This window comes from Theropithecus gelada, chromosome 6 (genome assembly GCF_003255815.1).
Source record: "Theropithecus gelada isolate Dixy chromosome 6, Tgel_1.0, whole genome shotgun sequence".
NCBI classification, from domain to species: Eukaryota; Metazoa; Chordata; class Mammalia; order Primates; family Cercopithecidae; genus Theropithecus; species Theropithecus gelada.
Window position 1 is genome coordinate 150,396,572 of NC_037673.1, and position 27,577 is coordinate 150,424,148.

Genomic DNA, 27,577 nt, shown 5'->3' on the forward strand with positions numbered 1-27,577 from the left:
ATATTTACAACAATCACTTGAGATATAAAATATTCTATTTCAGATGTGGAAAGTGAAGTGAAGGGACACATAAGCGATTAAATGACATAGATGTCTAACTGGGAGCTAAAGATTCTAAATTGTTTCTCACTACAGTCCCATGATGCCCTGAGTATCAGATGTCCAATAAATACCTACTGAAAAATTAGTTCAACTGCTCCATTTCAATTCATAATTCTAGGTCTTTATGTTTCCATATACTGACCTGCTACATACTTGACTTCAGTTGAAATTTCACTGGGACTAGGGATTCCAAGGGAAGTCTCTGCCTTCTCGATGACATTTGAAATACCTTGTCCTAATGAGAAAAATGATAACTTTTTTTTGCTATTTGTCACCAAAGCTGAAGAAACAAACCAAAATTCAAACTTGAAGATTTAAATCAAGTTGATTTAAATGATTTAAATTTAAATAAAATCATTTATGACCACAAGGCATGTTATTTTGACAATATGTAACTAATCTTGGCACTATTTCCCTAAAAAAAACCCAAAGAATAAGTTCACAGTAATCATTCCTAGACTTCAATATTCTAACGAGGAAATGCTACAAACTCTAGTGGCAGTATACATCAGCCCATCATTACTAATGCATCCTCAAACTATAAAGCCTTCGAGTAAACATGGAAGGAAAAAGATTTTTAACAAAGTCATATGCAACACAGATCCATATAAAATACACACATAAAAATAACTAAATGACTGATGATCTTACCTACTGTGGCTACCGTAGCCGAGGCTGAAGAGAGTATAGACTTGCCCCAGCTCCCCCAATAACCCCACCTGGTCTGGGGTACATCTTTGGAAACATTATCCTAATTTCCCAGTAGGCAGAAAAACAAAAGGCAAAGAAAAATGAAAAAAATTAGAGGAAAATGAGAATGTACGGACAAAGTATCTAATTATTAGCCAAAAGCATGGGTGAACAAATACATATTATTTAGCTAAAAAAATGTATTGCTTGACTGGCAGATATATGCTATCAGTATGTAAGCACCATGTAGCAAAAGCAATTACTCATAAAGACATTTATAGCATGGAAAAGACTATATTTTAGGTTGTAAAGACAAAAAAATAAGAGCAATTCTAAATTGGTATTTATGCCAAATTTCTTTTAGCCCCAACACTTTTTAATCCTAGTATTTTCATAGATACCCTATTTTGTCTGTGGTCTGTGATACCTGAATAGGGAGAACTTTTGAAGTCTCAAGGTCACTGGAAGGTTTGGTCTCTGGTCTTTTCCGAGTGGAAACTACAGGTTCTGATTTACTCTCTGGCTTGGCACCTTGGTCAACAAACTCAGAATTCTTGGCTGGCTCACAGTTTCCATCTTCAAGGATAGGGGCTGCTTCAGTTAGCAGTGGAGTCTCAATATCATCTTTATCTGACATGATTAGAACATCACCTGGTAAAATTAAAGCCCCCCACCCAAAAAAAAAAAAAAACCTTTTATATAGGCTTCTTTGGTATAAAGTATTTGTTTAAACTTTTTAGTTTGAGATTATCATAGATTCACATACAAGTACAAGGAATAATGCAGAGATCCCACATACCTACATCCAGTTTCCCCCAATTGTAAAACTTACACAAATATAATATCACAACCAGGAAACTGATATCAATGCAATCCACTGATCTCATTCAGATTTCATCAGTTTTACATGCACTTATTTGTATTTAGTTCTATAAAATTTTATCACATGTAGAGCTTTGTGCGACTATCACAATCAAGATACAGAACAGTTCAATTACAAGGATTCCCTTGTGCTATCCTTTTTTAGCCATAACCACTTGCCACACTCCTTCCAACCCAAAGCAACTACTGATCGCTCTGATGGACAGGTGTTCTCCATCTCTGTAATTTTGTCATTTCAAGACGTTATATAAATGAAATCATACAGCATGTTATCTATTGAGATTGACTTTTTTCACTCAGCATAAGCCCCTCAAGATCCATTTAAGTTGTGTGTATCAATATTCCTTCCTTTTTATTTCTGGGTAGTATTCCATAGTATAGATGTATCACAGTTTACCCATTTATCCATTGAAGGATATCTGTATTGTTTCCAGTTTGGGACTATTTTAAATAAAACGGCCATGAAAGTTCATGTATAGGCTTTTGGGGGAACATAAGCTTTCATTTCTCTGGGGTAAATGACCAAGAGTACAATTGTTGAGTCATATGGTTAAGTTCATGTTTAGTTTTACAAGAAACTGCCATACGCTTTTCCAGACTAGCTACACCATTTTACATTTCCACTAGCAATGTATGAGTGATCAAGTTTTTCTGCATTCTTGCCAGCATTTGACACTGTCGCCATTTTTTAATTGAGCCACTCTGACGGTTATGTGGTGATATCTCATTGTGGATTTCAGTTGCATTTCTCTAAGACCTAATAAGGTTGAACATCTTTTCATGTGCTTATACGCCATCTGTATATCCTTGTCAGTGAAATATCTTTGTATCTTTTGCCCATTTTCTAATGAGATTTTTTTTTTTTTACTGTTTGAGTTTTGAGAGCTCTTCATATATTCTGTATATGTGGTTTACAAATATTTTTTTTCCAGTCTGTAGCTTATCTTTTAATTGTCTTCATAGGGCCTTTCGGAGCAAGTCTTTAATTTTAATGAGGTATAATTTACCAATTTTTCCTTTTATTGATTGTCCTTAAAAATCTTTTTAGTTATTAATCATTCCTACCTCAATTTTTCCAGGACATTACGAAATTTAAGCCATCAGATAGGATTTATGTCAGATCAACTTCTGAATACCAATGTTACTCAATTCAATTCCTTCCAGATGTAGAGCTCTTTGGCAATTAAAGCCAACATACTATTAGTGTTTCTACAAAGAACAGACACTAGTTTCCAGGATAACCAAGGATTATCAGGGTAGAAAATCAATACATCTCACACATATGTACACACACGCCATAGGTATGTACTGATATATACTAAGTGCAGAATTAGACCCAACCCATGCCATCAAAATGTTTCTAATGCATTAGAAAAGAAACGCATATTAAAACTAAGGCAGACTGGATGCAGCACTATAACTGAGGTGCTGCATTCAGTCAACACACAAAATGCTGAAACATCCCTGCCAGACCATCCAACACACAAAATGCTGAAAAAGACAGAACTCCATTAGAATCAGACAACGTAATTCATGAACAAAGTACCTGAAATAAGTCTAGAGCAATGGTCACAAACTGGGAATTCGAGTGCCAAATCCAGCCCTCAGATGTTTTTATTTGGCCTGCATGGTACTTAAACTTTGCAAAAACTAGTTGCCAACATTTAAAAATCAGACCTCATATAAAAATACAGGCTTCCAACTTCTCACTTGTAAAATTGAAAGATCTAGCAACACAGGGCCCACATTCAACTTTCTAATAACCAGCTTGTGCCAAATAGCTGCTGGGCCCTTTTAGCTGGGGCAGTTGCTCTCCAGCGCCCTATAACCTCCCATGCAAATCCACTTCACTCAAATTATGCTATTATGCTACCTGATTAACCTCTGTAGGCATCTGAGTTGGCAACACCTGCCTTAAAAGAAGCATACGATTTTGACAGATGATGATGCCAATGACAGGATTCAAGGATATGGAAACAACATGTGGGTACAGCCAAAGGCCTGAGGTCTGACAGTATAGAATATGGACAGTTACAGTAGGGAGTAGTTACCATGGCAGGGAGAAGAACAATAGGAAGGCAAGAAGCTAAAGAAGTAGACTAAGACAACACTATGGAGTTCAGAATATATGGGTATATAATATAAACACATTATACATTTCCAAAACACACAGAGAAAAAATCCAGATACAACTACTCACTGACATACAGACCAACTTAGAAGTAGCCATTCATTCACTTGCAAACATTTTTTGCATACCTACTACGTACCAAGTAGTACCACAGTACCTGTGGAGATAGAGAACTAATGTAGCCATTTACTCCAAGGGCCTAATAGGAAAGACGAGACAGTTTTTGCACAAAGTTCAACTAATGTTCTGTGTATATGAATAAATGTTTCCTATCTTTTCCTTATGCTCTCTCCAGGTTGCAACACATCATTATCATCATCATAAATAAATACAGTATACTATATGTAGAATATATAATACACATATTACATAAATTTATATAATTCCATGAAAGACTGGAAGGACATACTCCAAAATATATTTTTAAAGACAGGGTCTTGCTATGTTGGTCAGGTTGGTCTTGAACCCTAGGCCTGGCCTCAAGCAATCCTCCCCTGCCTCAGCCTCCCAAAGTGCTAAAATTACACAAGCGAGCCACCATGCCCGGCCAAAACAGTCCCTTTACTAAAATATTAAACACTGGTTATTTCTATTCTTTCATTTGTGCCAGATACTTGAGCTAAGCCAGAAGAGAATTTTTTACGGTGATGGCTGTTTATTTTATCATTACTATCGTTATTAGAATGACTGTACCATCTCTGTTCTCAACTCATTCATAATCTAGGAGAAAGGTAAAACAATAAAAAGGAATAAACACCAAGTACGTGGAACTGCACTATTTAGTGTTTTGTAAGTCTTCCAGGCATTGTGTAGTAAGCGTGTAGAAATAATTGTAGTTTCTTCTCCAGTTATTTTCCCAATTGGAGGAGAAAGATTCCAATAACTGGAACACCAAAAATTAAATGGCTGAGCCATATCTTTAAGAAATAAAAACGCATACGCTTACACACACACACACATATACACATATATATATTATATACACTCCCCCCGCCCCATTTACCAAAATGGAGAGCAGTACAGCTTAGTAGCTAAAAGCACGGGCTCTGGAGTTAACTTTCTTCCTGTCCTGCAGCGATTATGGGGAAGTCAGGTCACCTGTCTGCCTCTCCGTTTCCTCATCCGTCAAAAGGGGTTCTGGGTCCCTATCAAGATTCAGTGACGCGATATGTGAGGGGCTTAGAACAGCGAACGGCACGTAACCGCCCACAGGTTGACAGCTGCTATTAGTTGGTGTGGTGGTGGTTTGTATCCTTATTATCGTTATTAATACGGCTGTCTCTAGATGAGCAAACATGCGCTCTCACTTCTTCCCACATCCAAGAATGGGTCCCAAACGAGAGATCCGGTGTAAAAGTCCGCTCCCAACTAAGTTCTCAGGCGCTGACAACAAGAATTCCCTCACACAAACGTAGCGCTTCAATCACTAAAGCGCTTTCACAGCCCTCGACCCTGCCGCGAGATGTAAGCCGCCCACCGTCAGGTCACCGCCTCCCTAACGACTTCGGCTGCCCGGGCCCGGCCCCTGAACCTCGCACCCCTACTGCCTCGTCCAGGAAGCTCCGCACCTATCCAGCCGCCACCCTCAGAACAGCCACCGCAGCCGACTCGACGTTCCTACTGCCCCGGAAGTGCTCCTTCAGCGCAGAGGCGGGCCGGGCTGTCCGAGAAAACTTCCGGGTTAAGCTGCCGCTGGGGCCGGAAGGAGCTGGACGGCGGTCGGGTAAGTGGGTGCTTGGTTGGGGTCGCTGCGAGGGAGCTGCTAGGAGCGCCGAGGCGTGGATTGTAGCCTGTGGCTTGGGGTCAGGAGTGCAGGAGGTGAAAATGTCTGCCATCCTTTTGAAAGTCTGGCCTGGGTACGGGATTTCGGTCATCGAACACTTACTGAGAGCCAAATACCTGCCAGGCACTGCGCTGGGCTCCAGGGATACATCAGTCAACGAACGGAAGGGCCCTGCTCTCAAGCAGTGCGAGAAGCAGATTATAAACAAGTCAACAAACAGGATTATCTAAGGTGGTAGTAAGTGCTGTAAAGAAATTTAGACTGGATAATGTGATGGAACGAACTGGGAGAGTAATAAGCCGTAAGAAAATCTGGAATAGAGCATTCCGAGCAGAGAGAATAGCGCGTGCAAAGGCCATATAGTGGGAACAAACTTAGCAAAGTCAAGGAAAAGACAAAGGTCACTGGCTAGAGCAAAAGGAGCAAGATGAGAATGGAGAGAGATGAGGCCAGGGACTTGAGCCCAAATCTTGTAAGGCTGATGACCAAGGATAAAGAGTTTGATTTTTATTTGGAACCCAGTGGAAAACCATCGAAGGTTTCTAAGCAGATGAGTGACGTGATCTGATTTATGACTTTAAGATTACTCCTGGGCCCTCATCAGAAAGCTGCAGCTCCTGTGTTGCCCTTGAGCAGTGAAAATGCTTGAAATCCAGACTGACAGAGCTAGGAAGATATTAAAATCAATCTTATTGTACAGATAGGAAAAATTGAATCCCAGAGAGGTGAAGGGACCTAGCCTTTTAAGAACTCATGTTTTCCAACTCCATTTAATGCCCGCGGAATTATCATCTTAATTCCCAGATAAGAGTAATTGTCACTGCTAAAACTCTTCAGATGTTTTCCTTTGCTTTTGACAGTAGTTCTCTAAATTTAGATTCATCTGTATCACCTGGAAGCTAGTTAGAAGTCCAAGAACCAAAACAAAAAAACCTGTTTAAATATAAAATGGATCATTTCCTCTGATTTTCTCTTGTAATGGAAAATGGATAGAATTTGGGGCCAAAGTATGTAATCTTGAGAAGCCACTTATCTTCTAAATGCTGCTGATAATTATAGCAGCAGTTCTTAAACTTTTTGATCTTAGAATGTCTTTATACTTTTAAAATTTATTGAGAACTTCAAAGGGTTTTTGTTTATATATAATAGCTATCAATATTTACTATTTTAGAAAACAGCTTTCAAAAATTATTCATTTTAAAATAAACTCATGTTAACATAAATATATAACAATATATATTGTTATACATATGTGTGTATATATGTTTTATATATATATATAAATATATAACAAAAATATAAAGGATATTTTCCAAAATAAAAAACTATTGAGAATGGCATGGTTTTACATTTTTACAAATCTCTTTAATGTATGGCTGAATAAAAGACAGCTAGATTTTCGTAACTTCTACTTTCATTCTCTTAACAATATCAATCATCATGTAACCTCTAGAAACTTACACCATATTGTGTGAGAATGTAAGTGAAAAAGCAATATGTCCTAATATGTAAATTGTTTTGAAAAAGTGTCAGGGGGCCGGGCGCGGTGGCTCAAGCCTGTAATCCCAGCACTTTGGGAGGCCAAGACGGGCGGATCACGAGGTCAGGAGATCGAGACCATCCTGGCTAACACGGTGAAACCCCGTCTCTACTAAAAAAATACAAAAAACTAGCCGGGTGAGGTGGCGGGCGCCTGTAGTCCCAGCTACTCGGGAGGCTGAGGCAGGAGAATGGCGTAGACCCGGGAGGCGGAGTTTGCAGTGAGCTGAGATCCGGCCACTGCACTCCAGCCGGGCTACAGAGCGAGACTCCGTCTCAAAAAAAAAAAAAAAAAAGAAAAAGTGTCAGGGACACCCAGGAGTTCCTGCACCACACTTTAAGAATTACACTGAATTACAGTGATTGTCATGCCAGTAAAAGAAATATGAGTTTGATTTGTAAATCAATAAACCTTTATGCACATTAAAAAGGCAGATGCCCAGGCATCCCCTAGGGATCCCAATTCAATAAGTCTGTGGTGTCAAGAAATCTGCACCTTTAACAAGCACCACAGATTAATTTGATATAAATGGTCTAAAAATTACAGAGTGAGAAAACCAGTCAAATGATTCTCTACAGTGTTCTGCCTACTAAAACTCAAGATAGGTGTCTCCTTATCTTCATCTCTCTCCATCAATGGTTTCCAGAGTCTGAAGCTCTGGAAAGTTGATAAGTTTGTAGCAGACACCTTTCAGACTACCAAGTGGATGAATGTCTGAAGTCAAAATTTTGAGCACTTGCCACAGGCAGTGGCCCTGTGCTAAGGACAGAAGGTTTTTAGACTCTGTCATTCATAAGCTTACAGTCTTTTGAACGGATAACTAACTGCTAAGAGGAAAACTGGTAAGGCTTACAATAGCGTACTCTCAATGTGCTACAGGACTGACAGAGGAAAAAAAGAAAAACTCATCTGACAAGAGGGTGGGCGTGAGAGGGCTTCCTGAATAAGATGAAATTAGAGTTGAATATTATATTATAGAGAGGGTACAGTTTCCCCCAGAAAGATATTGATGGGAAGGGGCAGAAAGATTTGTTGTTGTTGTTGTTGTTGTTGTTGAGACGGAGTCTCACTTAGTCGCCCAAGCTGCAGTGTGGTGGCATGATCTCGGCTCACTGCAAGCTCCGCCTCCCGGGTTCACGCCATTCTCCTGCCTCAGCCTCCCAAGTAGCTGGGACTACAGGCGCCCGCCACCGCGCCCGGCTAATTTTTTGCATTTTTAGTAGAGACGGGGTTTCACCGTGTTAGCCAGGATGGTCTCGATCTCCTGACCTCATGATCCGCCTGCCTCGGCCTCCCAAAGTGCTGGGATTACAGGCGTGAGCCACCGTGCCCGGCCATGAGCAGAAAGATTTTTAAGCAAAAGGAACAACTAAAACCAGAACTTTAAGGTGAAAAGTTATTTAGAGAGAATAGAGTAAAACAAGCATAGTTTAGGCTTTGAGCCATGGGAGGAAAGCTGGATAGATTATAGGATTTAAGCAAATAAACGAATGATAATGATAATCAGCCTGTAGGTGAGGAAACTAAGACCACTGGAGCACATCATAGCTAATTTGTGATAGAGGTACAACTAAAGACCAGACTTAATGTTTAAATCCATTCATTCCTCCTGCAAGCAGTTATTGTACATAGAGGCACTGCTGGGCTTCTCATGACTTTCTGTTCTGCTGCCTGAATCTATTCTTGGAGAATTATAATGCCAGATTGGAATTTTAAGCTTATCTCATGGGCAGTGACAAATCACCAATAGATTGTAAAATTATCCTGAATTGCTCAGATTTGTGTTTAGGACCAATTCTGAGTGCCACAGTGTTTGGATGGATCATAGAGGTAAGAATGGAGTTAAGGAGATCCATTCTGAAATTAAAGGGATAGTGTGGTATACCCAGGTGAGATAAAAGGGTATGATGTAGGAGAGGGACAATAGGACTTATCTGAAAAATATGTAGGAGGTGGAATAATAGCAATAGCATATATTTATAATTTACCCACATTAGTTCATCTTATCCTCACAACTACCTTATGAGACAGTTACTGTTAATATTATTTTATTTAATAAGTGTGAAAACTAAGGCCTTGCAAGCCTATGGCTTCACCCAGGGGTAGGATCAGCCACCTTAACTCTAGAGCCCATTCTCCTAACCACTGAGCCATGATTGTCTTACAATTTTGATACTGCAAAACTGGAAGAATTGTCTGGCTATTATCTAAGCTGTTCATAAGCTGAACAAGTAGATCTGAGGGTAAGAGGAGTTTTGTCTTAATTAGACTGAGTTTCAAATAGTGAGAGATGTTTCAGACTATAGAGGGGGAAAAATGGCCTGGGAAGCTCATAAATCTAAGCCTGTTTCATTGATGTTTTTGTCATTTGCATCCTGTAGCTATTCAGCAAATACCTATGGCAAAAAGGATGTAAGTTATGGGTATAACTGAAATAATCCTGGGTTTAAAGCAAAGCTCTGATAAATACGGAAGATGTTTCTCAGGGTGCCAGAAGATATGTTGAAGTTTGAGCTCAGACTGACCAAATGCTAGTTATGAGGTATGTGATGGCTCCAAGATGAAATATAAAGGCTATTTTAATTAGAAACTTTTAAGTAAGTGGCCCTCAAAGTAGTGATTACTGTTTGAATATCACTAACCTTTGTTATGTTACAGATCCCTATAATAATGCTTGCATCTAGGCAGAACAACTTTGTGTTTGTTCTTTGCAAAGGATAGGGTAGTGCTAACAATCTGCTCTTCATTTGTGTTTTCTCCTCTTTGCCAATTCAGAATGCTGCTTTGTCAATTTGTGTGCCTGGTGTAGGAACTGGTCCATTTTCCAAGTGTGACAGTGCAGGCAAAGAGTGGATGAGCTGTAAATGCAGCCTAGAACACATTTGATTATAGACAATGAAGTACTAATATCCCAGTATAATTGGAGGTTAAAAAAAAAATACCACCTGGGCATCAATGTGTTTCCCTGCTTTGCATTTTCTCAGAACTATTTCTGCAAACATCAGTTTCCTCAGCCAACTTAATATTGAGTCACCAGAGCGGAAATCAGCCATATTACTTCCTTATTTATGTTGAAAATTGGAACAGAATGGAAATATTTCTTCCCTCAGAAGTTGGCAGGAACAGCAACAAGACAATCTGTTAGGGGCGACAGCTATAGGCTCTTCTCTTTCTCTTTCTAAAATAATATAGTCGATATTCTACATGGTTTTCTGGGGTAAAACCATCTACATTTCTAATTCTTTATGATCCTAGCAAAGCTTACATTCTGTATACCTAAAAGATGAAAAAGGAGTTGGATCAAACTTGAGTCTTACACTTATCTATTACATTTTTATTTATTAATGCTGAAGAAAGGTAATATAGGCTGGGTGTGGTGGCTCACGCCTGTAATCCCAGCACTTTGGGAGGCCGAGGCAGGCAGATCACCTGAGGTTGGGAGTTCAAGACCAGCCTGACCAACATGGAGAAACCCCGTCTCTACTAAAAATACAAAAAATTAGCCAAGCGTGGTGATGCACGCCTGTAATCCTAGCTACTCAGGAGGCTGAGGCAGGAGAATTGCTTGAACCCAGGAGGCAGAGGTTGCAGTGAGCCGAGATCTCACCGTTGCACTCCAGCCTGGGGAACAAGACCGAAACTCCGTCTCAAAAAAAAAAAAGGAAAGAAAGGTAATAAAAAATTTTACCAAGTAACTTCATCCACAAACATCGTATAGCCCTTTTTAACTGATAACAAGAAGGTGACACTTTGGTTTTCCTTTTTGAAATCTATTCTTGGGTTTCAGATGTCAGCTGCTGCATTAAAAATAGCAGGCATGATATATATATCAATTTTTTTTTTTTCCAAATACAAATGCATGTACTCTTGTGTCTCCCGTGGCATCTTATATACCTGCCTTAATGACCTCAGCCCACTTAACTGATTTGGTGAACAATTCTACATCTGGGGATCTATATATGAGGAAAAATTAAAGGATTGGAAATGAAAGTAAAATAACTGTAGTATAAAGTATCATATGTTCAAAGCATGCAGGCCTAATGTTATTATAGGAAGTCCCAAATATGTAAGTGAATTGCATTCCTAAAACTTAAAATTTGTCTTTTCTCTGTTGCATTCACAGCATAATTACTTTTCAGTCACATCGTCTTAGATATAGTTAGTTGTTTCTGTGCTGTCTTTCAAGCTGGTTTGTAAATTCTTGAGGGTCTAGGACAGTGTCCTAATTCTCCTTAGCAACTCTTGCACCACCTACTCTACTTCATCTTCCATGATGGGTCCTTGACCTAGTTGAACTGTTGTTTTAAAGTCATTAGTCTAGAATGAGCAGAATGGTCATAGTCAATGCAGTTTGTGTTGCAAGAAGCAGAAACCCTTTCAAGCTGACTTAGCAAAAAGGAGACTTAGTGTGAGGAAATAATAGTACCCTGATACCAAGGATGATTTGTTCTTCCCTCGCTGTTTTTTCTGCTTTGTCACCTTCTTGGACACGTATCTTTGCCAGTGTTTTCTCTCAGAGCTGCTGAACAGCCTGTTACCTGCAAATGGGTTATATCTGTTAGTCTCTCAAATCAGAAGTCCTCTGTGTTCAGAATGTACATGGTATGAGTGAAGTGCCCAGTATTAACTGGATGTGTAAGGCTATTGTGCAACCTCTTTCTCTTGTGACTCAAAATCAGTGTACCAGGCTACTTCTGCCATGTTTGGCCTAAGAGCAGTTTAAGGGAGTTTATAGTGTTTTCCTAAATCCTGTCTGGTAGGTTTCTGTAAACTTCTAGTAGAGACAAATGGCTGTGTCTGTACAACACAGGAACCACAAATCTTGGCCACATGGGCAGTTTGCTTGCCACACTCCACTGTGTAAGGAAGAGAATAGAGATCTATGATGAAGATTGCCTGGCAGCCACAGATACAGGTCAATCACTTTTTGTGAACTTAATCTTTTTTCTCCTGCCTTACCATTTCCCCATTTATTACGTTGTTTGCACATTCATCTTCACTTTTGTGGTTTTAATTTTGAGTAAAATTTAATAAAGGTGTTTCTTTTTTAAGAGTCATAGGAGAGCCAGGAAGTAGAATTCTATCAGGCACCAAAGCAGCATGTTTGAGTCTCTCTCTTTCCCTTGCTTCTCTTCTTGTCTTCCTACTCTCTCCCTTCCCTATCCCTCTTGTCCTTTCTCACAGCTTCTCCTTGTATGTGGTCCAAACCTGACTGCCTCAGCCCCCACATGCCTTCTTTTCCTCAAATGACCCTGACCCACAAGGGTCTCAATTCCAAGTTCCAAGAACAAAGATTCTATTAGCTTACTTTGCCAATGGATTGTCTTCCTCCTAGGCCCAAGAAGATAGGGATAGGGCTCAAAGAGGGGAGCCGTGGGGTAAGTAGATCACAACAAAGCTTCTCTACCACAAACTGAGGACACATACAATGTCATATCGTGGTTGGTATCCAAGCTTAGTTTACAATGCCTGTATGCTCCATAATATTGCAAAATATTTGCATTGAGAAAAAGAAAAATGTGAAATTTTAAGTTTAAGATTAAAATTGCATAATGGTGTCCCCTTCCCCCAACCCCCAAGATTTTTAAATGGTTGCATGGTATTCTGAGTGTTTTATAATGATGTAACTGTCAAATGTAAATTTTAGTACAATATCTGAAAGAACCATGAACAATAATAATAGAGCTTATTCAGTGATTACCATTGTCAGACTCTGTGTTTTATATGTACTACCTCATTCAGACTTTGCAATAATCCCGTGAGAATAGATTCTGTTATTTTGCCTATTTTAAAGATGAGGGGCTGAGGTAGGGAGATTAAGTCATTTATAAAAGTTGCAAGGTTGGTTAGTCAGAGATAGTATTTGAATCCTATACTCTGAACCTCTCTGCTACGCAGCTTTTATTAGAGACCTTCAATTATGCTGATCCAGAGTAATCTAAATCTAGAATGTAATGTGAGTGATTATATCTCTCATTGGAAATATTCAAACAGCCTGAAGCACCATTCTGCAGGTCAGTTGTAGAGGAAATTGAGAAACTGTATTAGTGGCCCTTAGATGCAGTACATGAATCCAACACCTCAAAAACACCCAAAGAGCCAATTAAAAGTCATAAATTCCAAGGCGCAAACGCAGAGTTTCTTACTCGTTCTGGGGTGGGACCCGGGAATTCATGTTTTTAAAAAGCTCTTCTGGCAATTGTGACACTCAACCTGGTTTGGAAACTGCACGTGCTGATCTTTTATTCCTACCATTATTCTCTAGGACAAGATGGTAAATGAAGATAATCAGATTGGGAGTCAGAAGAATGCCTTTAATTAGGTGCTTTTAAGGTCTTTCAAGATTGTTAGCATTGACTGTTTTTGTTTCAGAGAATTTATAATAGGTAACTGTATGTCAGTTTGAACAATTATAATCCCTGTTGCATAACATTATTCAGTTTATAAAGATCTGTCACATACTGAATCAAATTTAAACTAATCTCCATCAATATTTATTGAGCATGTGCTAGTTATGACGTATAGCAATAAAAAATATAGGCCTTGTTCTTAAGGGGTAGGTGAGACGGGATAGACTGCCTGGTAGTGCAGAGCAGCATATACCAGCACCAGATGAGTAGGGTAGGTGGGGAGGGCCCTGGGGTGAAGGAGAAGCCATCCTTTATACAGCTATACTCTGAATTTATGTAGGAGGAATAGCTAAGGCCTTGATAGGAGGTTCAGGAAGTTTGTGGGAAGGCAGAATTCCATGTGGCAGTTATGCTTTGCCAAGCCTTGTGTTGGTGAGGACACTGATTGCCCTGCAGCCCTCGCCTGTGACAGCTGTTCATTCTGCTGAAGTTCCTGAATATCAGAGCAGGATGACCGAGTCCATTTCCTTTCTTTCCAGTTTCTTCTACACTAGCTACTTTGATCCTGGGGGGATGTGACCATACCCCCAGGTGATCTGCCCACGTTTGAGCCTCTCAGTTCTTTGACCTCTTCATCATGGACAAATATCTCCCTCACTCACTTCAGCCACTGCAGCTTCCGGAGTCCATCTCCAGTTTCACCATTGGCCCAGTTAGTTCCCCTCCAGAATCAGGAATCAGACGCGGCATTTTTGGCCACTGCCTCTCTTTACCACAATTTTTTAGCTCTTTTTCGTGAACAACTCCTGACCAGTGACCCCTCTCCTTTTTCCGTGTCCCTTGGCCCTCTACCTTGAGCGCTTTCCTTCCAATTTTTATTCCTCTTTATTCTTCAGGTCCTGCACCTGAAGAATAGGTGCTGTACACCTCACTTTCTCAGAGGCTTTCCATGATGAGATTAACTCCCCAGGTCAGGTCCTCCTGTAGCATCTGTATTTTCCCTTGGGTAACATTGAGTATATTTTGTATATATGTAGTTAGTGTCCATCGTCTGCCAGACTGAGCTTCATGGAGGATGAGACTGTCTGTGGGGCAGTAGGTAGGCACATGGTAGGTGCTCAGTAGATACTGTTGAATATATGAAAATGTATCCCGCCAATCTAAAACTCAGTGGTGAGGAAGAGTAGAAAGGAAGGAGATGGCAGGATAAGAAACGAAGTGGCATTAAAATAAACTGGAGTTGTGGGGGGTTTTTGGTTTTGGTTTTGGTTTTGGTTTTACTACAGAGAGAGCAAGCCTCCAGCTCAGAGCCTTAAGCAGGGAGTAGTATCTCTGGAAGCTAATAACACTTCTTTGTTTTCATTATGTTTATGTGTACGGTTACTTTTGTCCACAGAACCAATATGGAATTTCCTTTTTAAATAAATGTGAAAGTAAAAATAAAATGAGTAGATTTAAAAGAAAAGCAGAAATGATGATAATTTGGTTCATGGATATAGTAGAAACAAAAACAAAAATGACAGGAGAAGGAATGAATGAAGTTTGGAAAATGCTGCCATGGATGAAGCCATAGGAACTCCTAATCAAAGTTCTGGGGAAAGTTTGGAGCATTTTTGCAGCACACTCATAGCCTATCACCATTGAGAACCACTGATCCAGAATAAAGTACAGAATTATGTCCTCCAATTGCTGTATATCTTGTAGTGAAAAAGAACTTGGAAACTTACATGTCAAGCCCCTAGCACAGTGGTTGGCTTATGGCAGTCATTCAATAAATGTTATTTCCATTGTTTCTACCCATCACCCTCTCCTATAAAAGAGACCGTATTCTAAGCTAGATTCTCCTGCTAACTTGTAGCATATCATAAGAAGCAAATCACTATGCACTGAATCAATTAGATTATATTACTTCCAAAATCCCCTCTCTGCCTAAGTCTTTGTTTCCTTTAGTGTCCTTTTAGTGCAGCTTTAGAAGGAAATGGAAATAAACACATTTAGTATGTCATGTATAGCCAAAGTCTGAAGTTTTTTTATTTTACTCTATATACTCCATCCTTAAATTTTAAAGATTTAGAAACGTATTTGTCACCATTCAACCATCCTTTCAAGGGCTAATGAAAATTAAATGACATTTGCACCATACTGTAATTTGACTTTGCAATGTTTAATGGCAAAATACAGGGATTCATTGCTTTTTATGTTCTGTGATCAAGCAGCCTTCATATAAGTATAAAGGAGAGTAAATGTCATTTCCAAAACTAATTATCTTGGGGCTTTATAAGACATGAAGCTAGGCATTTCATCCCATATTTTATAGAAATAAAAGTTGAAATTTTTCTTTGAGAGTCGGTGGCTTAAAGGGGGCATCAGATTACCAGGAAGGTGATCATAAATACGTAGACTTTTGGAGTAGGATGTTATTTTGCCTTGTATTCATGATATTTTGTTCTTCTTTTAAATTTGTCTAACAATCTGTCCCTGTAGTTTTATATTTGCATTTCTACTAACTAGAAACTTAAGATGTCAATTCCTCCCTTAGCTAGTTTACAGAGTTTGAGCTAGAAATTTTTACAAACTATTAAATACACTGTATTTTGTCTCTTGGTATTGGAGAAACTATTAAAAGAAAATTCTGTTGTCTAACATTCTTGTCCATGAAGGAGGTTCCATAGCTTTAGAAGTCAATAATTCTATTTATGTGTATGCAGTAAATGCATTTTTCTTTCCAGTATTAAAACAACCCACCTCAAGTGTCCCTGCATTATTTATATGTAACATATCTTTATACTTGAATTACTCAAATTTTGAGCTCCATGGTTGTGGTTATGATATGTCAGTTGATTTACATTATTGATATAACAACAGATGGTAATGGTGCAGGTTGAAATAAAAGATCATTAAGATAAATATTTTAGCCTTCATTGGCTCCCTGTTGCATGAAATTTGTCAGAATGAACTAGAATCATGGCATTTCAGAACTGGAAGAGTCCTTAGAGATTATCTCATCCAGTCCCTTATTTGACAGATGAGAAAACAGAAGCCCAGAGAGAATGCTGCTTGCCAAGGTCGTACAGCTAGTTAGTAGCAAAGTTAGGACCAAAATCTAGGTCTGCTATTTCCCAATTCATTGCTTTTTCTGCTGTCTCTGTGTGAGATTTTTAGGTCCTATTCCATCTAATTACTCTCCAATGTCAGCACCAATTATTCTAATTCGCATCTATTCATATCTGGAACATACAGAGTTTCACCCCATTATGAATCTCAGTTGGTTAAACTTTGTATCTGGCTTTCTTTTAGGTTGTTCTCCACTCACATCTTTTAATCTTGAAGACTAGAAAATATAACTGGATCTACCATTTGTTTGGAAAATTTCTCTACCAAGCAATAAATTACCCGCTGTGCTGTCGTAGTGTAGAAGTTTTTGAGTTCTCCAAATCTAAACAAGATTTTCTTCCATTTTCCCATGAAGCTACATTGTTGCTTATTCACTTTAGTGGCAAGTATTATTGTGCCAGCTGCTTTTGTTTTGGAAGATGTGGACTTCAACCAAATGGTTTCACTGGAAGCAAATCGTAGTTCTTACAATGCATCCTTTCCCTCAAGCTTTGAACTCTCAGCAAGTTCCCACTCAGATGATGATGTCATCATAGCCAAAGAGGGAACTAGCGTTTCAATTGAGTGTCTTCTCACAGCCAGTCACTATGAAGATGTCCATTGGCACAATTCAAAAGGACAGCAACTGGATGGCAGAGGCAGAGGTAACTGGTCAGGGTATAATTAATCAAGATTACTCATTTCCTGTTCTGTCTTCTTATTTTTTAACAAGTTAAACAAGAAGTCTCAAAGATAAGGTGCCAAGGTGAATAGTTTAAAACATTTGAAAGGTCTAGAGTGTTGCACCTATCAGAAAAAGCAAAATAATTATAATTATTTAACCAGAAGAAGAAAAAAAAGAATCATTGTAAATTTAAAAGATGTTCACATGATGGCAATGAACTATTTTCTCTGCTTCTGATCAGTTGGTTTTCTTCTTCATTGAAGATAGAGTAAATCAGGGCTGCTGCATACAACTGTGCAGAGGGTATACAACACAACTGTAGGAGCACCCTTCACCTAGACTACTGTAGTGCAGTGTGGTGGCCCTTTGTGAATACCAGAAGGGTTTTGGCTAGACTTAAGAAAATTTGTTATAAATAAAAAAGTTTTGCTCTGAAATGAGTTACTATAAACTTTAGAGGAAATCCAGGACATTTTTGAAAATGAGTATCAATCTGTGTATAAAACTTTGACGTCAGGTCTCAGAGAATTAGAAGGGCACTATGGAACGTGTAAGCCCTTCCAGCTCATTTTTTTTCTATTCTATACCTTAATTTACTGGAAAAGAGAAATTTTTTTTGCATTTTTATGTTTCTGTCTTAAAAATCACATAAACGTAGTGATAATGTGTTCAAGGTCTACTTTTTGACAGATTTTTATTTAATTTTGCTATTCATGGATCTGTGAATATATCTTAATCCAGACTACTCCTAACCAGTGTTCTGTTTTAAAGATCTTTTTGATGAGTACTTGAGTTATAATGGATCTCAAAAAGAAATCACCATAAAAAGCCAAAGGGATGAAGATTAAATTCTAAGATCCCCACAAGCTACACTTTAAGAAATGTTTTTGTTAGGAAGATAGTGTAGCCTTTTGAAATATAAAAGGATATTGATTATTCATATTAGGCTGGAAAATACAAAAGGAGACAGGTGATACTTCCTTCAGACATATGCACTAAATATTTTCATCTATAGACTGAGTGACTAGGCACCAAGGAATTGAAGAGTGTGAATTGTTAGAGTATTTTTAATCAGCATGTTTAAAATACATAACTATTGAATTAGAATATCTAGAGTGATACCTGGAATGTGTACTTTGAACATGATTTGGGATTCCATATTTGGACCCACTGAACCAGACTCCTGTCTTCTCTGGGCTCTGTGATATCCTGACCAGACACCTCTGAGATTTGAATTATTCATTCAGTGTCATCACTGTAGACTGACTGCATAAACAAAGCCTTAGGTTAAGACAAGACCAGCCGAGTGGAATGGCAGTTTTATTTTTCTATTTTGCCTTTACTTTGAAAACCGCTAACATCTATCATTGATGCTTTCAGCAGCAGCTCTGGAAAATTGTATTAAATTTTATGAATCTCAAGTGAGAGGAGTTTAAAGAGCATGTCAGTCTAGTATAAGGTTCATAAATCTTGAGCTATTATCAGCAAGTGAACTAGAGAGTTTAGATTGTGGTTGTAGTGCAATGGTTGATGAATGGAGTCTTTGTAGTTCATCATACCTTGGATTCAAATGGTGTCGTTTCCATAGCTCCAAGTTCATAGAAGCTTGTGGAAAATGGCTATATTCATAACTACATGTTTTCCTCTTCTTGTATTACTGAAGTGATGGCTCTTAAATATATTAATAGCTGTAGGATTGAGGTAAGTTTGGATGATGATGAAAATGTACAAAATCCAGAGTGCTTACTAATTTATGTGCCACTAAAATAATCCAGAACCATAGAATCTTGGGGATGAAAGAGATTTTGAAGATTGGGCACTCAAGTCAGTGCTTAACAAGCAGTCCGCTAACCTCCCCTGGGACACTACCTCTAGTCATTGGAATGCATCCCCACACTGCAGGTTAGCCCATGCATTCCATCTTTGAATGGCTTTCATAGTTAAAACACAGAGTGCTTTGGGAATGTATCACAAAAGTAGGAATTATGCAAGCAGAGCCAAGTTATTGAAGGATGTTGAATCAAGATGGGTAATCAATATGCTTTGCTTTTCTTACGCTTGTGTATTTGTATATACATGTTCCCTGAATGAAAATACCTTCACATGTGTAAGAGAGGCAGTATGTTTTAGGTTGAAAATAGAAGGAAGCATAGGCATCTTAAGGATAACTTTATTCTTTTTGCCAAGCTTTTCATTTACCGTGATGTGAGATGTATTTTTTGGCCTGTGCTTCAGTTACTCTTGCCAGAAAATCAAGATATCACCATCAACAAACGTTTCTTAACAACAAAAAAAAAATTGATATGTGCAAGGCATACCAGATTGGGCAGTTAATTGAACAAATGCATTAAATTGCTAGGGTTTTTTTTTTTTTAATAATTTCTTCTTGTTATATAAGTTCACTATGGAAAGTGAGCAAACACAGAAGAAAATAAAAATTACTCATAAAAATTTAAAATATCATTATTTTAAATCATTGTTTTATATTTCTGAGACATACCCTCATAATATATGAAAATGTATTGGTTGCAATGTGATGTAGACACACAGATGTGTATAAACTATAAGCTTTTTTTATGATTAGTCATTTAGCATTTTGTAGACATACCTGTTTCACAGAAAGGCTTTTGAAGTCTAACAGTGAAAAGGAAGCCATGTTAATTATTAGTGTCATGAAGGAAGATCTTGATTTCCTTTTAAGATCCAAGCTAATTAAATTCTGATTCTGGACATCACAATCTGCCCTTTTTTTTACATGGTTTAAACAGACGGTAGAATCTAACAAATCAGTTGAGTTAAAGTACTTTGATGAAGTGGAGGAATATTGATGAGGCAGCGGCCATATTTAGTAATCTTCTTTCTGCTATAATTTTTTTTTCATTTCTGTTCGATTATCAGGTGGAAAGTGGTTGGTTTCTGATAACTTCCTAAACATCACCAATGTAGCTTTTGATGACCGTGGGCTCTATACCTGTTTTGTCACCTCTCCAATTCGTGCCTCCTACTCTGTCACCCTACGTGTTATCTTCACCTCGGGAGACATGAGTGTCTATTACATGATTGTTTGCTTGATTGCCTTTACAATCACACTCATCTTGAATGTCACACGGCTGTGCATGATGAGCAGCCATCTTCGCAAGACTGAGAAGGCCATCAATGAGTTCTTTAGAACTGAAGGGGCTGAGAAACTTCAGAAGGCCTTTGAGATTGCAAAACGTATCCCCATCATTACCTCAGCCAAAACTCTGGAGCTCGCCAAAGTCACACAATTTAAGACCATGGAGTTTGCTCGTTATATTGAAGAACTGGCAAGAAGTGTCCCTCTTCCACCTCTTATTCTAAACTGTCGAGCCTTTGTTGAGGAGATGTTTGAGGCTGTGCGAGTGGATGACCCTGATGACCTGGGTGAAAGAATTAAAGAGAGACCTGCCCTGAATGCTCAAGGTGGCATCTATGTCATTAACCCAGAGATGGGACGGAGTAATTCACCAGGAGGAGATTCAGATGATGGCTCTCTGAATGAACAAGGCCAGGAAATAGCAGTTCAGGTTTCTGTCCACCTTCAATCAGAAACCAAAAGTATTGATACAGAGTCTCAAGGCAGCAGTCATTTCAGTCCGCCTGATGATATGGGATCTGCAGAATCTAACTCTAACTACAAAGATGGGGCATATGAAAACTGTCAGCTATAACCTACAGTGCTGTAACCCAGTACCTACAAAATCAGCTCTCAGAAAAGGAACCTGTTTCTTAGAAGAAGTAACATTTTGCCAAAAGTTTTGGGGGTTTCCCTTTGTTAATATTAAGCACTTCAGAACGTGAATTGCCAAAGTCTTCATTAGAAGGCAGCGTTTTTCCTATCTGATACTTTTCAGTCATTTTCCTTAGAGCTTGATTAAATTGTGCATGCTAAGATTTAAAGAAGCCCCAGATAAATATGATGGGAAAAGCACTGAACTAAGAGTCCCATGGTTTCTCTTCTGATCACAGTTCTTCCATTGGTTGGATCTGATACTTACCTTGGGACTTCAGTTTTTCTATCAATAAGATGAGGGATTAGGTGAGATCTGAGGTTGTTTCTAGCTCTATAGCTTCTTAACCCATCACCTTTAAATTACCAGAATCTTCACTCATCTCTAAGTAAACCTTTCCCTGGGCTTTTACTCCCTTCTTTTGGAAAGGATTAAGCTGAGATCTAAATTTCCACACCAATGTCATAATGCACAGAGGTTTTTGATAAACATCTGGGTGTTTTTCAGATGTTTTGCCATGTGGAGCGTATGATGATATGTGCAAGGGTGAATCTGTTCAATGTAGCACATGTCTGTATGGTTATACAGATGTCAGGGAGCTAACTGCTCATTTGTAAACTACTTTCCATGAGTAAATTGGCCCTTGTTGGGGGTGTATCATCTTTTTAACTTACTGAGGCATCATTTTAGTTCATTGAGGTTGGCAGGGATTTCCCAACTGATCTTCCAAAGTGAGCAGTTTATTTCTAAGGAATAACGTCTTTGATGCTTTTAGAATAAGAACAGTGTCAAATCATCTGTCTTCTGGAAACTCATGGATTTTGATATTTCTTTTAATAGAATTTCTCAGGCTTTCCCTTTTTAAAAGTTTTGGACTCTACAAATAGGTTCTATATTTGGGATCTCATCCTAGGAGAAAACCCAGAACTGGATTCCTCCTAAGACCTCTGTCAACCCTCCTGCCTCTGTGGTCTTAAGTATGGTGCTATAGGTTGCATGCCTCTTTGTTGCATTTGTTTGGTTAATATTTTGTTGTTGAGGTTTTTATTTTTATTTACTTCATCTACATAATTCTGAGCTATGGCTGCTTTTGTAGCCTTTCCGAGAAGCACTAACCTGAAATAAGATTGGATAATTGTAAGGGTGTGTTACTATATTAAAATACACACACAACTGATCTAGACATCAAGAGGAAGAAAAATGATGGATGATGCCACCTGGTTCAACTGTATATAATAAACACTTAAGATGACATTTCTTGCCTGGCTGAGATCTGATATAATGGAATTGTAAATACTCTTCAGAACAATTTCTTCAGCTACAGGAAGCATGGTGCCATATAATTTTAAGAACTTGGCATTGGAGCCCCATTTGAGGCTTCACGTTTCTTCATTTGACTTCTGATTATTGAAGCATTACTTCAGCTACAGGCTCCTGAGGGAAATGTTCAGAGGAGCTTTTATCAGGATTTTAATTTAAGGTTTCAAACAGAGGAAGACAGGAAATTCAAAGTGTGACCAGATAAAACTCATGCCTCCCTTTGTCCAGGCTTATCAGAAGTAACACATCTGCTCTGAATAACATGAATGAATCAATGTGCAGTTTTATCAGATGGCATCATGGATAAAGATGATAATGCTGCCTTTTCTGTCTCTCAGGCTGTTTCCATGGGAACCTCTAGAGCCAAATAAAAGCTAACCAATCATTTAGCCAAAGCTTGCCTTGGCTCATAGACTGGTATTTCTTTAAGGAAAATTGTTTTTATATATTTGGCTATGAGAGCAAAGGCTCTTGAACATATCCTAGATTAGGGAACACATTTTTCCCTTCCCACAATGCTTCTTTTGAAAAATTAAATTTTTTTTTCTGTCCACCCAGACTGGAGTGCAGTGGCAAGATCATAGCTCACTGCAGCCTCCAACTCCTGGGGTCAAGCGATCCTCCTGCTTCAGGCTCCCAAGCAGCGAGGACTACAGGTGTGTATCACCTTTTCTGGCTAATTTTTGTTATTTTTTGTAGAGATGGGGGTCTCACTTTGTTGCCCATGCTGACCTTGAACTTGTGGCTTCAAATGATCCTCCTGCCTCACCTCCCAAAGTGTTGAGATTACAGGCATGAGCCACTGTGCCTGGCCAAAAGAAATTTTAAATCCCTTGTCTGGGGTCAGTCTTCTAAACATCCCTCAGATTTCAGATAGTACTTTCAACCCTGTCCTAACAGAGCAGGTTTGCAGTAATCTCTTAGAATATAGCTTGTCAGATTAGAGAATGGTTTTACCCCACCTGTTCTCATAGGAGACATTATTATTTGGAACCTTAAGGTAGACATGTTTACAATCAAAGTCCTAAGAAACAGAACTTTGGAAAAATAGAGGAAATGTTTTTAAAATCTGTAAGTTTGCATAATACTGTATAGTAACTAAATGCAGGCTACGCCATTGTATCCTGGTTATTTTAGAAACATAGAGGTGGCCTAATTTGGTGGCCAAAGTAACTGGTTTACTTTGAGTGCACCAGCTTATGGTGCCATTGATGAGGAATTAAAGTAGGTCAAAATTTAATTGGAGTTGTTATTACTTCATAAAGCTAGTTTTCAAGAGGAAGAAAACCACACTTATTAATATTTTCTGTATCTAATCAAATACTCTTCACATATAATTAAGCCTCATGTTATCTTTTTGTAAAATCCTTAACCTTTTGAACTTCAACTACAGTCTAAAAGTCTTGATGGTAACTATAGTGTAATTATCTTTTTGTCTCACTGAATTTTATAGTTAGTGGAAAATGCCTTTACAAAATGTATTTAAAATAACTCTGTCATCTCATTTGCAAATTTTGTCATGTATTGTAATATAGTGAACATTATTGTCCTTATGAAATGGTAGCTTTGTGAAATACATTCACCAAAAATCAGCATTTGAACATCTTTATGATTCCTTACCAGCTGAAGCCAGATAGACAGGTATCAATTGAGCTGATGCCCCACTTGAGTTTATAGGCTGTTTGATAACTGCCTGACCTCCAAATTGTGTAGGTATACGTTACGATGGTTTAATTCTTGAGTAAGGGCCAGCACGCATTTGTATTTTCTACCAATTACCTTGATAGAAATATCTTGGAAATTGCTGACCTGGAACGGTTTTGAGAAGACTCCTGGCTTCTTTTTTGCCTCACTTAACAAATATCTTAAGGTCAAAGCAATATCTGTGCACGGCTTTCCTTTTGCTCTTCCAGACACGTGAGCCTGTTGGTATAGTCCTCTTCACCCTCTGCATGTAGCTTCACCCTAGATAGACTTTTGTCTCTTGGGTCCCAGATGGCACAGGAGCACTGCATGCTTGTTTTCTAGAGCCCAGCCAGTCATGGGTGCTAGCCTCGTCTCCACACACCAGCAAGTAGAACCCAAGTGTATTGCATAAATACTTCCTGAGTACCAGTAAGAGAATGCATTCTTTTCTCATCTAGGGCAGGAATGTTGAAAATGCTCAGCCTTACATAGAAACTCCTAGATTTTCATTAATGCATTTCACAAAAGTAAGTATTTCATATGATTCAGATGATGTTTAAATTGTCGGCATTTTAATAAATACTTGCATTATAATTTTGTCTCTTTTTTAAAAAAAAGTCATACTTGAATATAATTTATTAAACGTTCAATGGAGTATATAGTCTATTTGAAATTTCCTATAGAGTATGTTTCATTTGTATGTTTGATGAAATTTGATGTTAATGATTTTAAATGGGTAATTTTGGGGGGGTAGGGTAGTCTCACTGTGTCAACCAGGCCAGAGTACGATGGCATGATCATGGCTTACTGCAGTGTCAACCTGGGCTCAGCAATTCTGCCTCAGCCTCCTGAGTAGCTAGGATTATAGGTGCACGCTAACGCACGTGGCTAATTTGTGTGTGTGTGTGTGTGTAGAGATGGGTTTCGTTATGTTGCCCAGACTGGTTTCTATCTCCTGATCTCAAGTAATCTTCTTGCCTGGACTTCCCAAACTGCTGAGTTTGCAATCATGAGCCACAGCCCGCAGCATAGGAGCCAGTATGGCTGGAATCCACTTTGACCTTACAAATATTTACACCTAAGCACTGTGTATGTTTTCAGTGCTATGAACTACACTGAGATGGGTATCTTGCCCACAACGGGCCTGTGGATACCAGACTATCCTCCCTAGGCCCAAATACAGCAATTTCCTCTTCTGAAGTAAAGCATTCTTGGCAGAGGCAAGAGCTTGAGAAAAAAAGATAAGAGGATTTGGTACATTTTAAAAGAGCTTGTGATTATAGTGTGTAGTTTATGGTGAGATTTGGCGGGCAGGAGGGTTAGCTCTGGTAGAAGCAAAAGTCAGCAGTCCCATCAGGATGAAGAGTGGTGATGGTTCACAGGCATGGAAAAGCACAAGGTTAGGAGAACGCAAAGGCAACAGATGGGAGGTGAGACTCATTACTTAAATGCCACAGACTCCTTAGAATGAAAATCTAGCCTTTATCTCCCTATGGCAAAAGATTGCTGGACTTTAAATCCTGATTTCACCCCTAGCCTTGTAACCATGGACAAGGGCTTCAGCCTTTCTCGGCTTCAGTAGAATGGAATTGATAATGTCTACCTCACAGAATTAACACAAGGATTAAATATAGCAACCGGTAAGCAAACACTGTGTTAGCTCTGATCTACCACACTGTAATGGGCTAGTTATGCAGCTGGTGTCAGCTTTGTTAGTAGCCTTGCCTTGTCCCACTGATGACTATATTTGCATTTGTAGTCAACTAAAAATTCCTCCACACCTCTCAGAATTGCATTTGGCTGCATGCCATAGAAACCTGATTGTGGTGGCTTATCGTAATAGCTAAGAGATTTATTTTTCTCAAATCCAGAGATAGGCAGTCCAAGGCTGGTGCAGGGGTGTAAGAACTGGCATGAGGGACTTGGCTCTTTCTAGACCACTCTCTGTCCTTAGCATGTGTCTTTCATCCTCAAGGTCACAAGATGTCTTAGTTTGGGTTCCCCAGAACCCAAGAAGGAGTTCCTGAGAAAAGGATTCACATGCAGGTAGTTTATTTGGGAAGTGATCCCAGGAAGGTAGGGAAATAGGGAAGTGAGACAGGCAAAGGAAGAAAGCGCACACAGGGTGTGTTAATGAGTGGGTTACTGCTATGGGCAACTAGTGTTCAGTCCCACTGGGGACCTCAGGGAGCTCTTTCTGCCCCAGGTGTATGTAGCTCATGCCTCAGAGTTATCCCACCTCAAGGCCAAAGAGCTGGGATATTTATCCACCAGCTACCATCTGTCATTAGTTAAAGGCCGCTCCCAGGGTCACTAACCCCCGGCACTTTCAGGCTGCAATCTACAGGCTCAGCATGATTCTGCAGCTAGCAAAATCCCTCGGGTAGAGAACAGGAGTTTTCAACAGGAAGCCTGTGGTAAATAGAATGGTGAGTGTCAACAAATGATGGGCAGAGCACTGACAGCACCTGCTACATAGGGTGACTCTTTTACCTTCAGCATCGCGTCTACATTCCAGACAGGGAGAAGGGTAGAAGGTCAAAGGACAAAGGACACAGGACACAGCAGCTGAGTTTGTACCTTTTTATCGAGAAAGTGATAGCTTTCCCGAAGCCTCACCCAACTTCTGCTGTGCAGCAGCCAGAACTAGGAGATGTGGCTACCTGCTGTACTGTAAGAAAGCCTGCGGAGAGGAGTGTGTTTATTTTTAACTGGACACATTGTCACAAAGTTTGGGCTTCTGTAATTAAGAAAGGAGGAAAAGGGGAGGTTGTGGGCAACAAGCAGTGTGTGACAAGGTCAGCTTCACATGAATGACAGGAGCAAAATGTGGTTCTGTGGTGGATAAAACTGCAAACCATGTTCCTTGAAGATGATCACATGCATGCACAAAACAAGAATCAGAAGCAATAAGTGCTAAGCTAAATCTTCAAGTCGTCATTTCTGTTGTCTCCAGTACACGTAGCTCAAACGGCAGACAGGGTATCAGATTCTGCTGGGGCATAATTGGCTCTTCTTAACCTATTTATTCATTAACAGGTATTTACTGACCACCTGCTATATGCCAAGTGTTCTACCATGAGCCAGGGACTCCACAGTGACAGAGAGTGACTGGCAGTGTATATCTATTCACTGGGGTCAGAAAACCACCTTCAAAAAGGGCATTGTGCTGAGACCCAAATTATGAGGACCAAGACATTCAAAAGTTAGGAGGGGTACTCCAGGCAGAGGAAAGAGCAATGGCAAGGTCGGCCTGTTGGAGAAACAGAAGAAGTAGGCCTGTGTGTCTAGTGAAGGGAGACAGTCACAGAAGCAGGCAGGGGGGCAAAAATACAGTTAGAAGATTTCAAAGCTCCTTTTGGCTGGCCCGGGAAATGCATTTCTTAGAAGAAATGCTAGAAGTACCTAATTTGGAAAAGAAGATTTACATATTTGGTGGGGAAAGTTTGATCATTCAAGCATACTCTTAGTTTTTATTCCTAAAGTCATCGGCAGCTTAAAAAAAAAAATCGCGCTGATTTCCTTTTTTTTTTTTTTTTTTTTTTTTTTTTTTTTTTTTTTTT

General features: G+C 39.1%; 2 protein-coding genes across 8 annotated transcripts in view; one reads left to right on the top strand and one right to left on the bottom strand.

Annotated features, from left to right (window-relative positions):
• The window catches only part of FAM114A2 (family with sequence similarity 114 member A2), a 51,347-nt gene extending 45,892 nt beyond the window's left edge, over positions 1 to 5,455 (bottom strand). The window contains exons 1-5 of one of the 5 annotated variants that reach the window (XM_025387898.1): positions 5,374 to 5,397; positions 4,904 to 4,950; positions 1,220 to 1,443; positions 754 to 853; positions 245 to 337 (exon numbers count right to left, since the gene is read on the bottom strand). In XM_025387898.1, coding sequence (XP_025243683.1) covers positions 245 to 337; positions 754 to 853; positions 1,220 to 1,429 — 403 coding nt within the window. In that variant the 5' untranslated portion in view covers positions 1,430 to 1,443; positions 4,904 to 4,950; positions 5,374 to 5,397. Of the gene's footprint in view, positions 1 to 244; positions 338 to 753; positions 854 to 1,219; positions 1,444 to 4,808 lie in introns of all 5 variants that reach the window. The other 4 variants (XM_025387896.1, XM_025387895.1, XM_025387897.1 and 1 more) reach the window with 4 other exon arrangements.
• A 20-nt stretch (positions 5,456 to 5,475) lies between these two features.
• MFAP3 (microfibril associated protein 3) lies at positions 5,476 to 24,687 on the top strand. 3 transcript variants are annotated; one of them, XM_025387901.1, is made up of 3 exons: positions 5,476 to 5,822; positions 16,776 to 17,236; positions 20,155 to 24,687. In XM_025387901.1, the coding sequence occupies exons 2-3, from the start codon at positions 16,942 to 16,944 to the stop codon at positions 20,946 to 20,948; spliced, it is 1,089 nt and encodes a 362-aa protein (XP_025243686.1). In that variant the 5' UTR covers positions 5,476 to 5,822; positions 16,776 to 16,941; the 3' UTR covers positions 20,949 to 24,687. The 3 variants fall into 3 exon arrangements, with proteins under 3 accessions (XP_025243686.1, XP_025243687.1, XP_025243688.1); XM_025387903.1 differs by having other exon boundaries at positions 5,512 to 5,528; positions 17,082 to 17,236; XM_025387902.1 differs by lacking the exon at positions 16,776 to 17,236 and having other exon boundaries at positions 5,482 to 5,528.
• The last annotated feature ends 2,890 nt before the right edge of the window (positions 24,688 to 27,577 follow it).

Bases quoted from the DNA above. Each gene is read 5' to 3' on its own strand.
- MFAP3 (XM_025387901.1), top strand. From the start codon at position 16,942: ATGAAGCTACATTGTTGCTTATTCACTTTAGTGGCAAGTATTATTGTG. The intron at 17,237-20,154 runs GTAACTGGTCAG...TTCGATTATCAG, and splicing joins ACTGGATGGCAGAGGCAGAG to GTGGAAAGTGGTTGGTTTCT.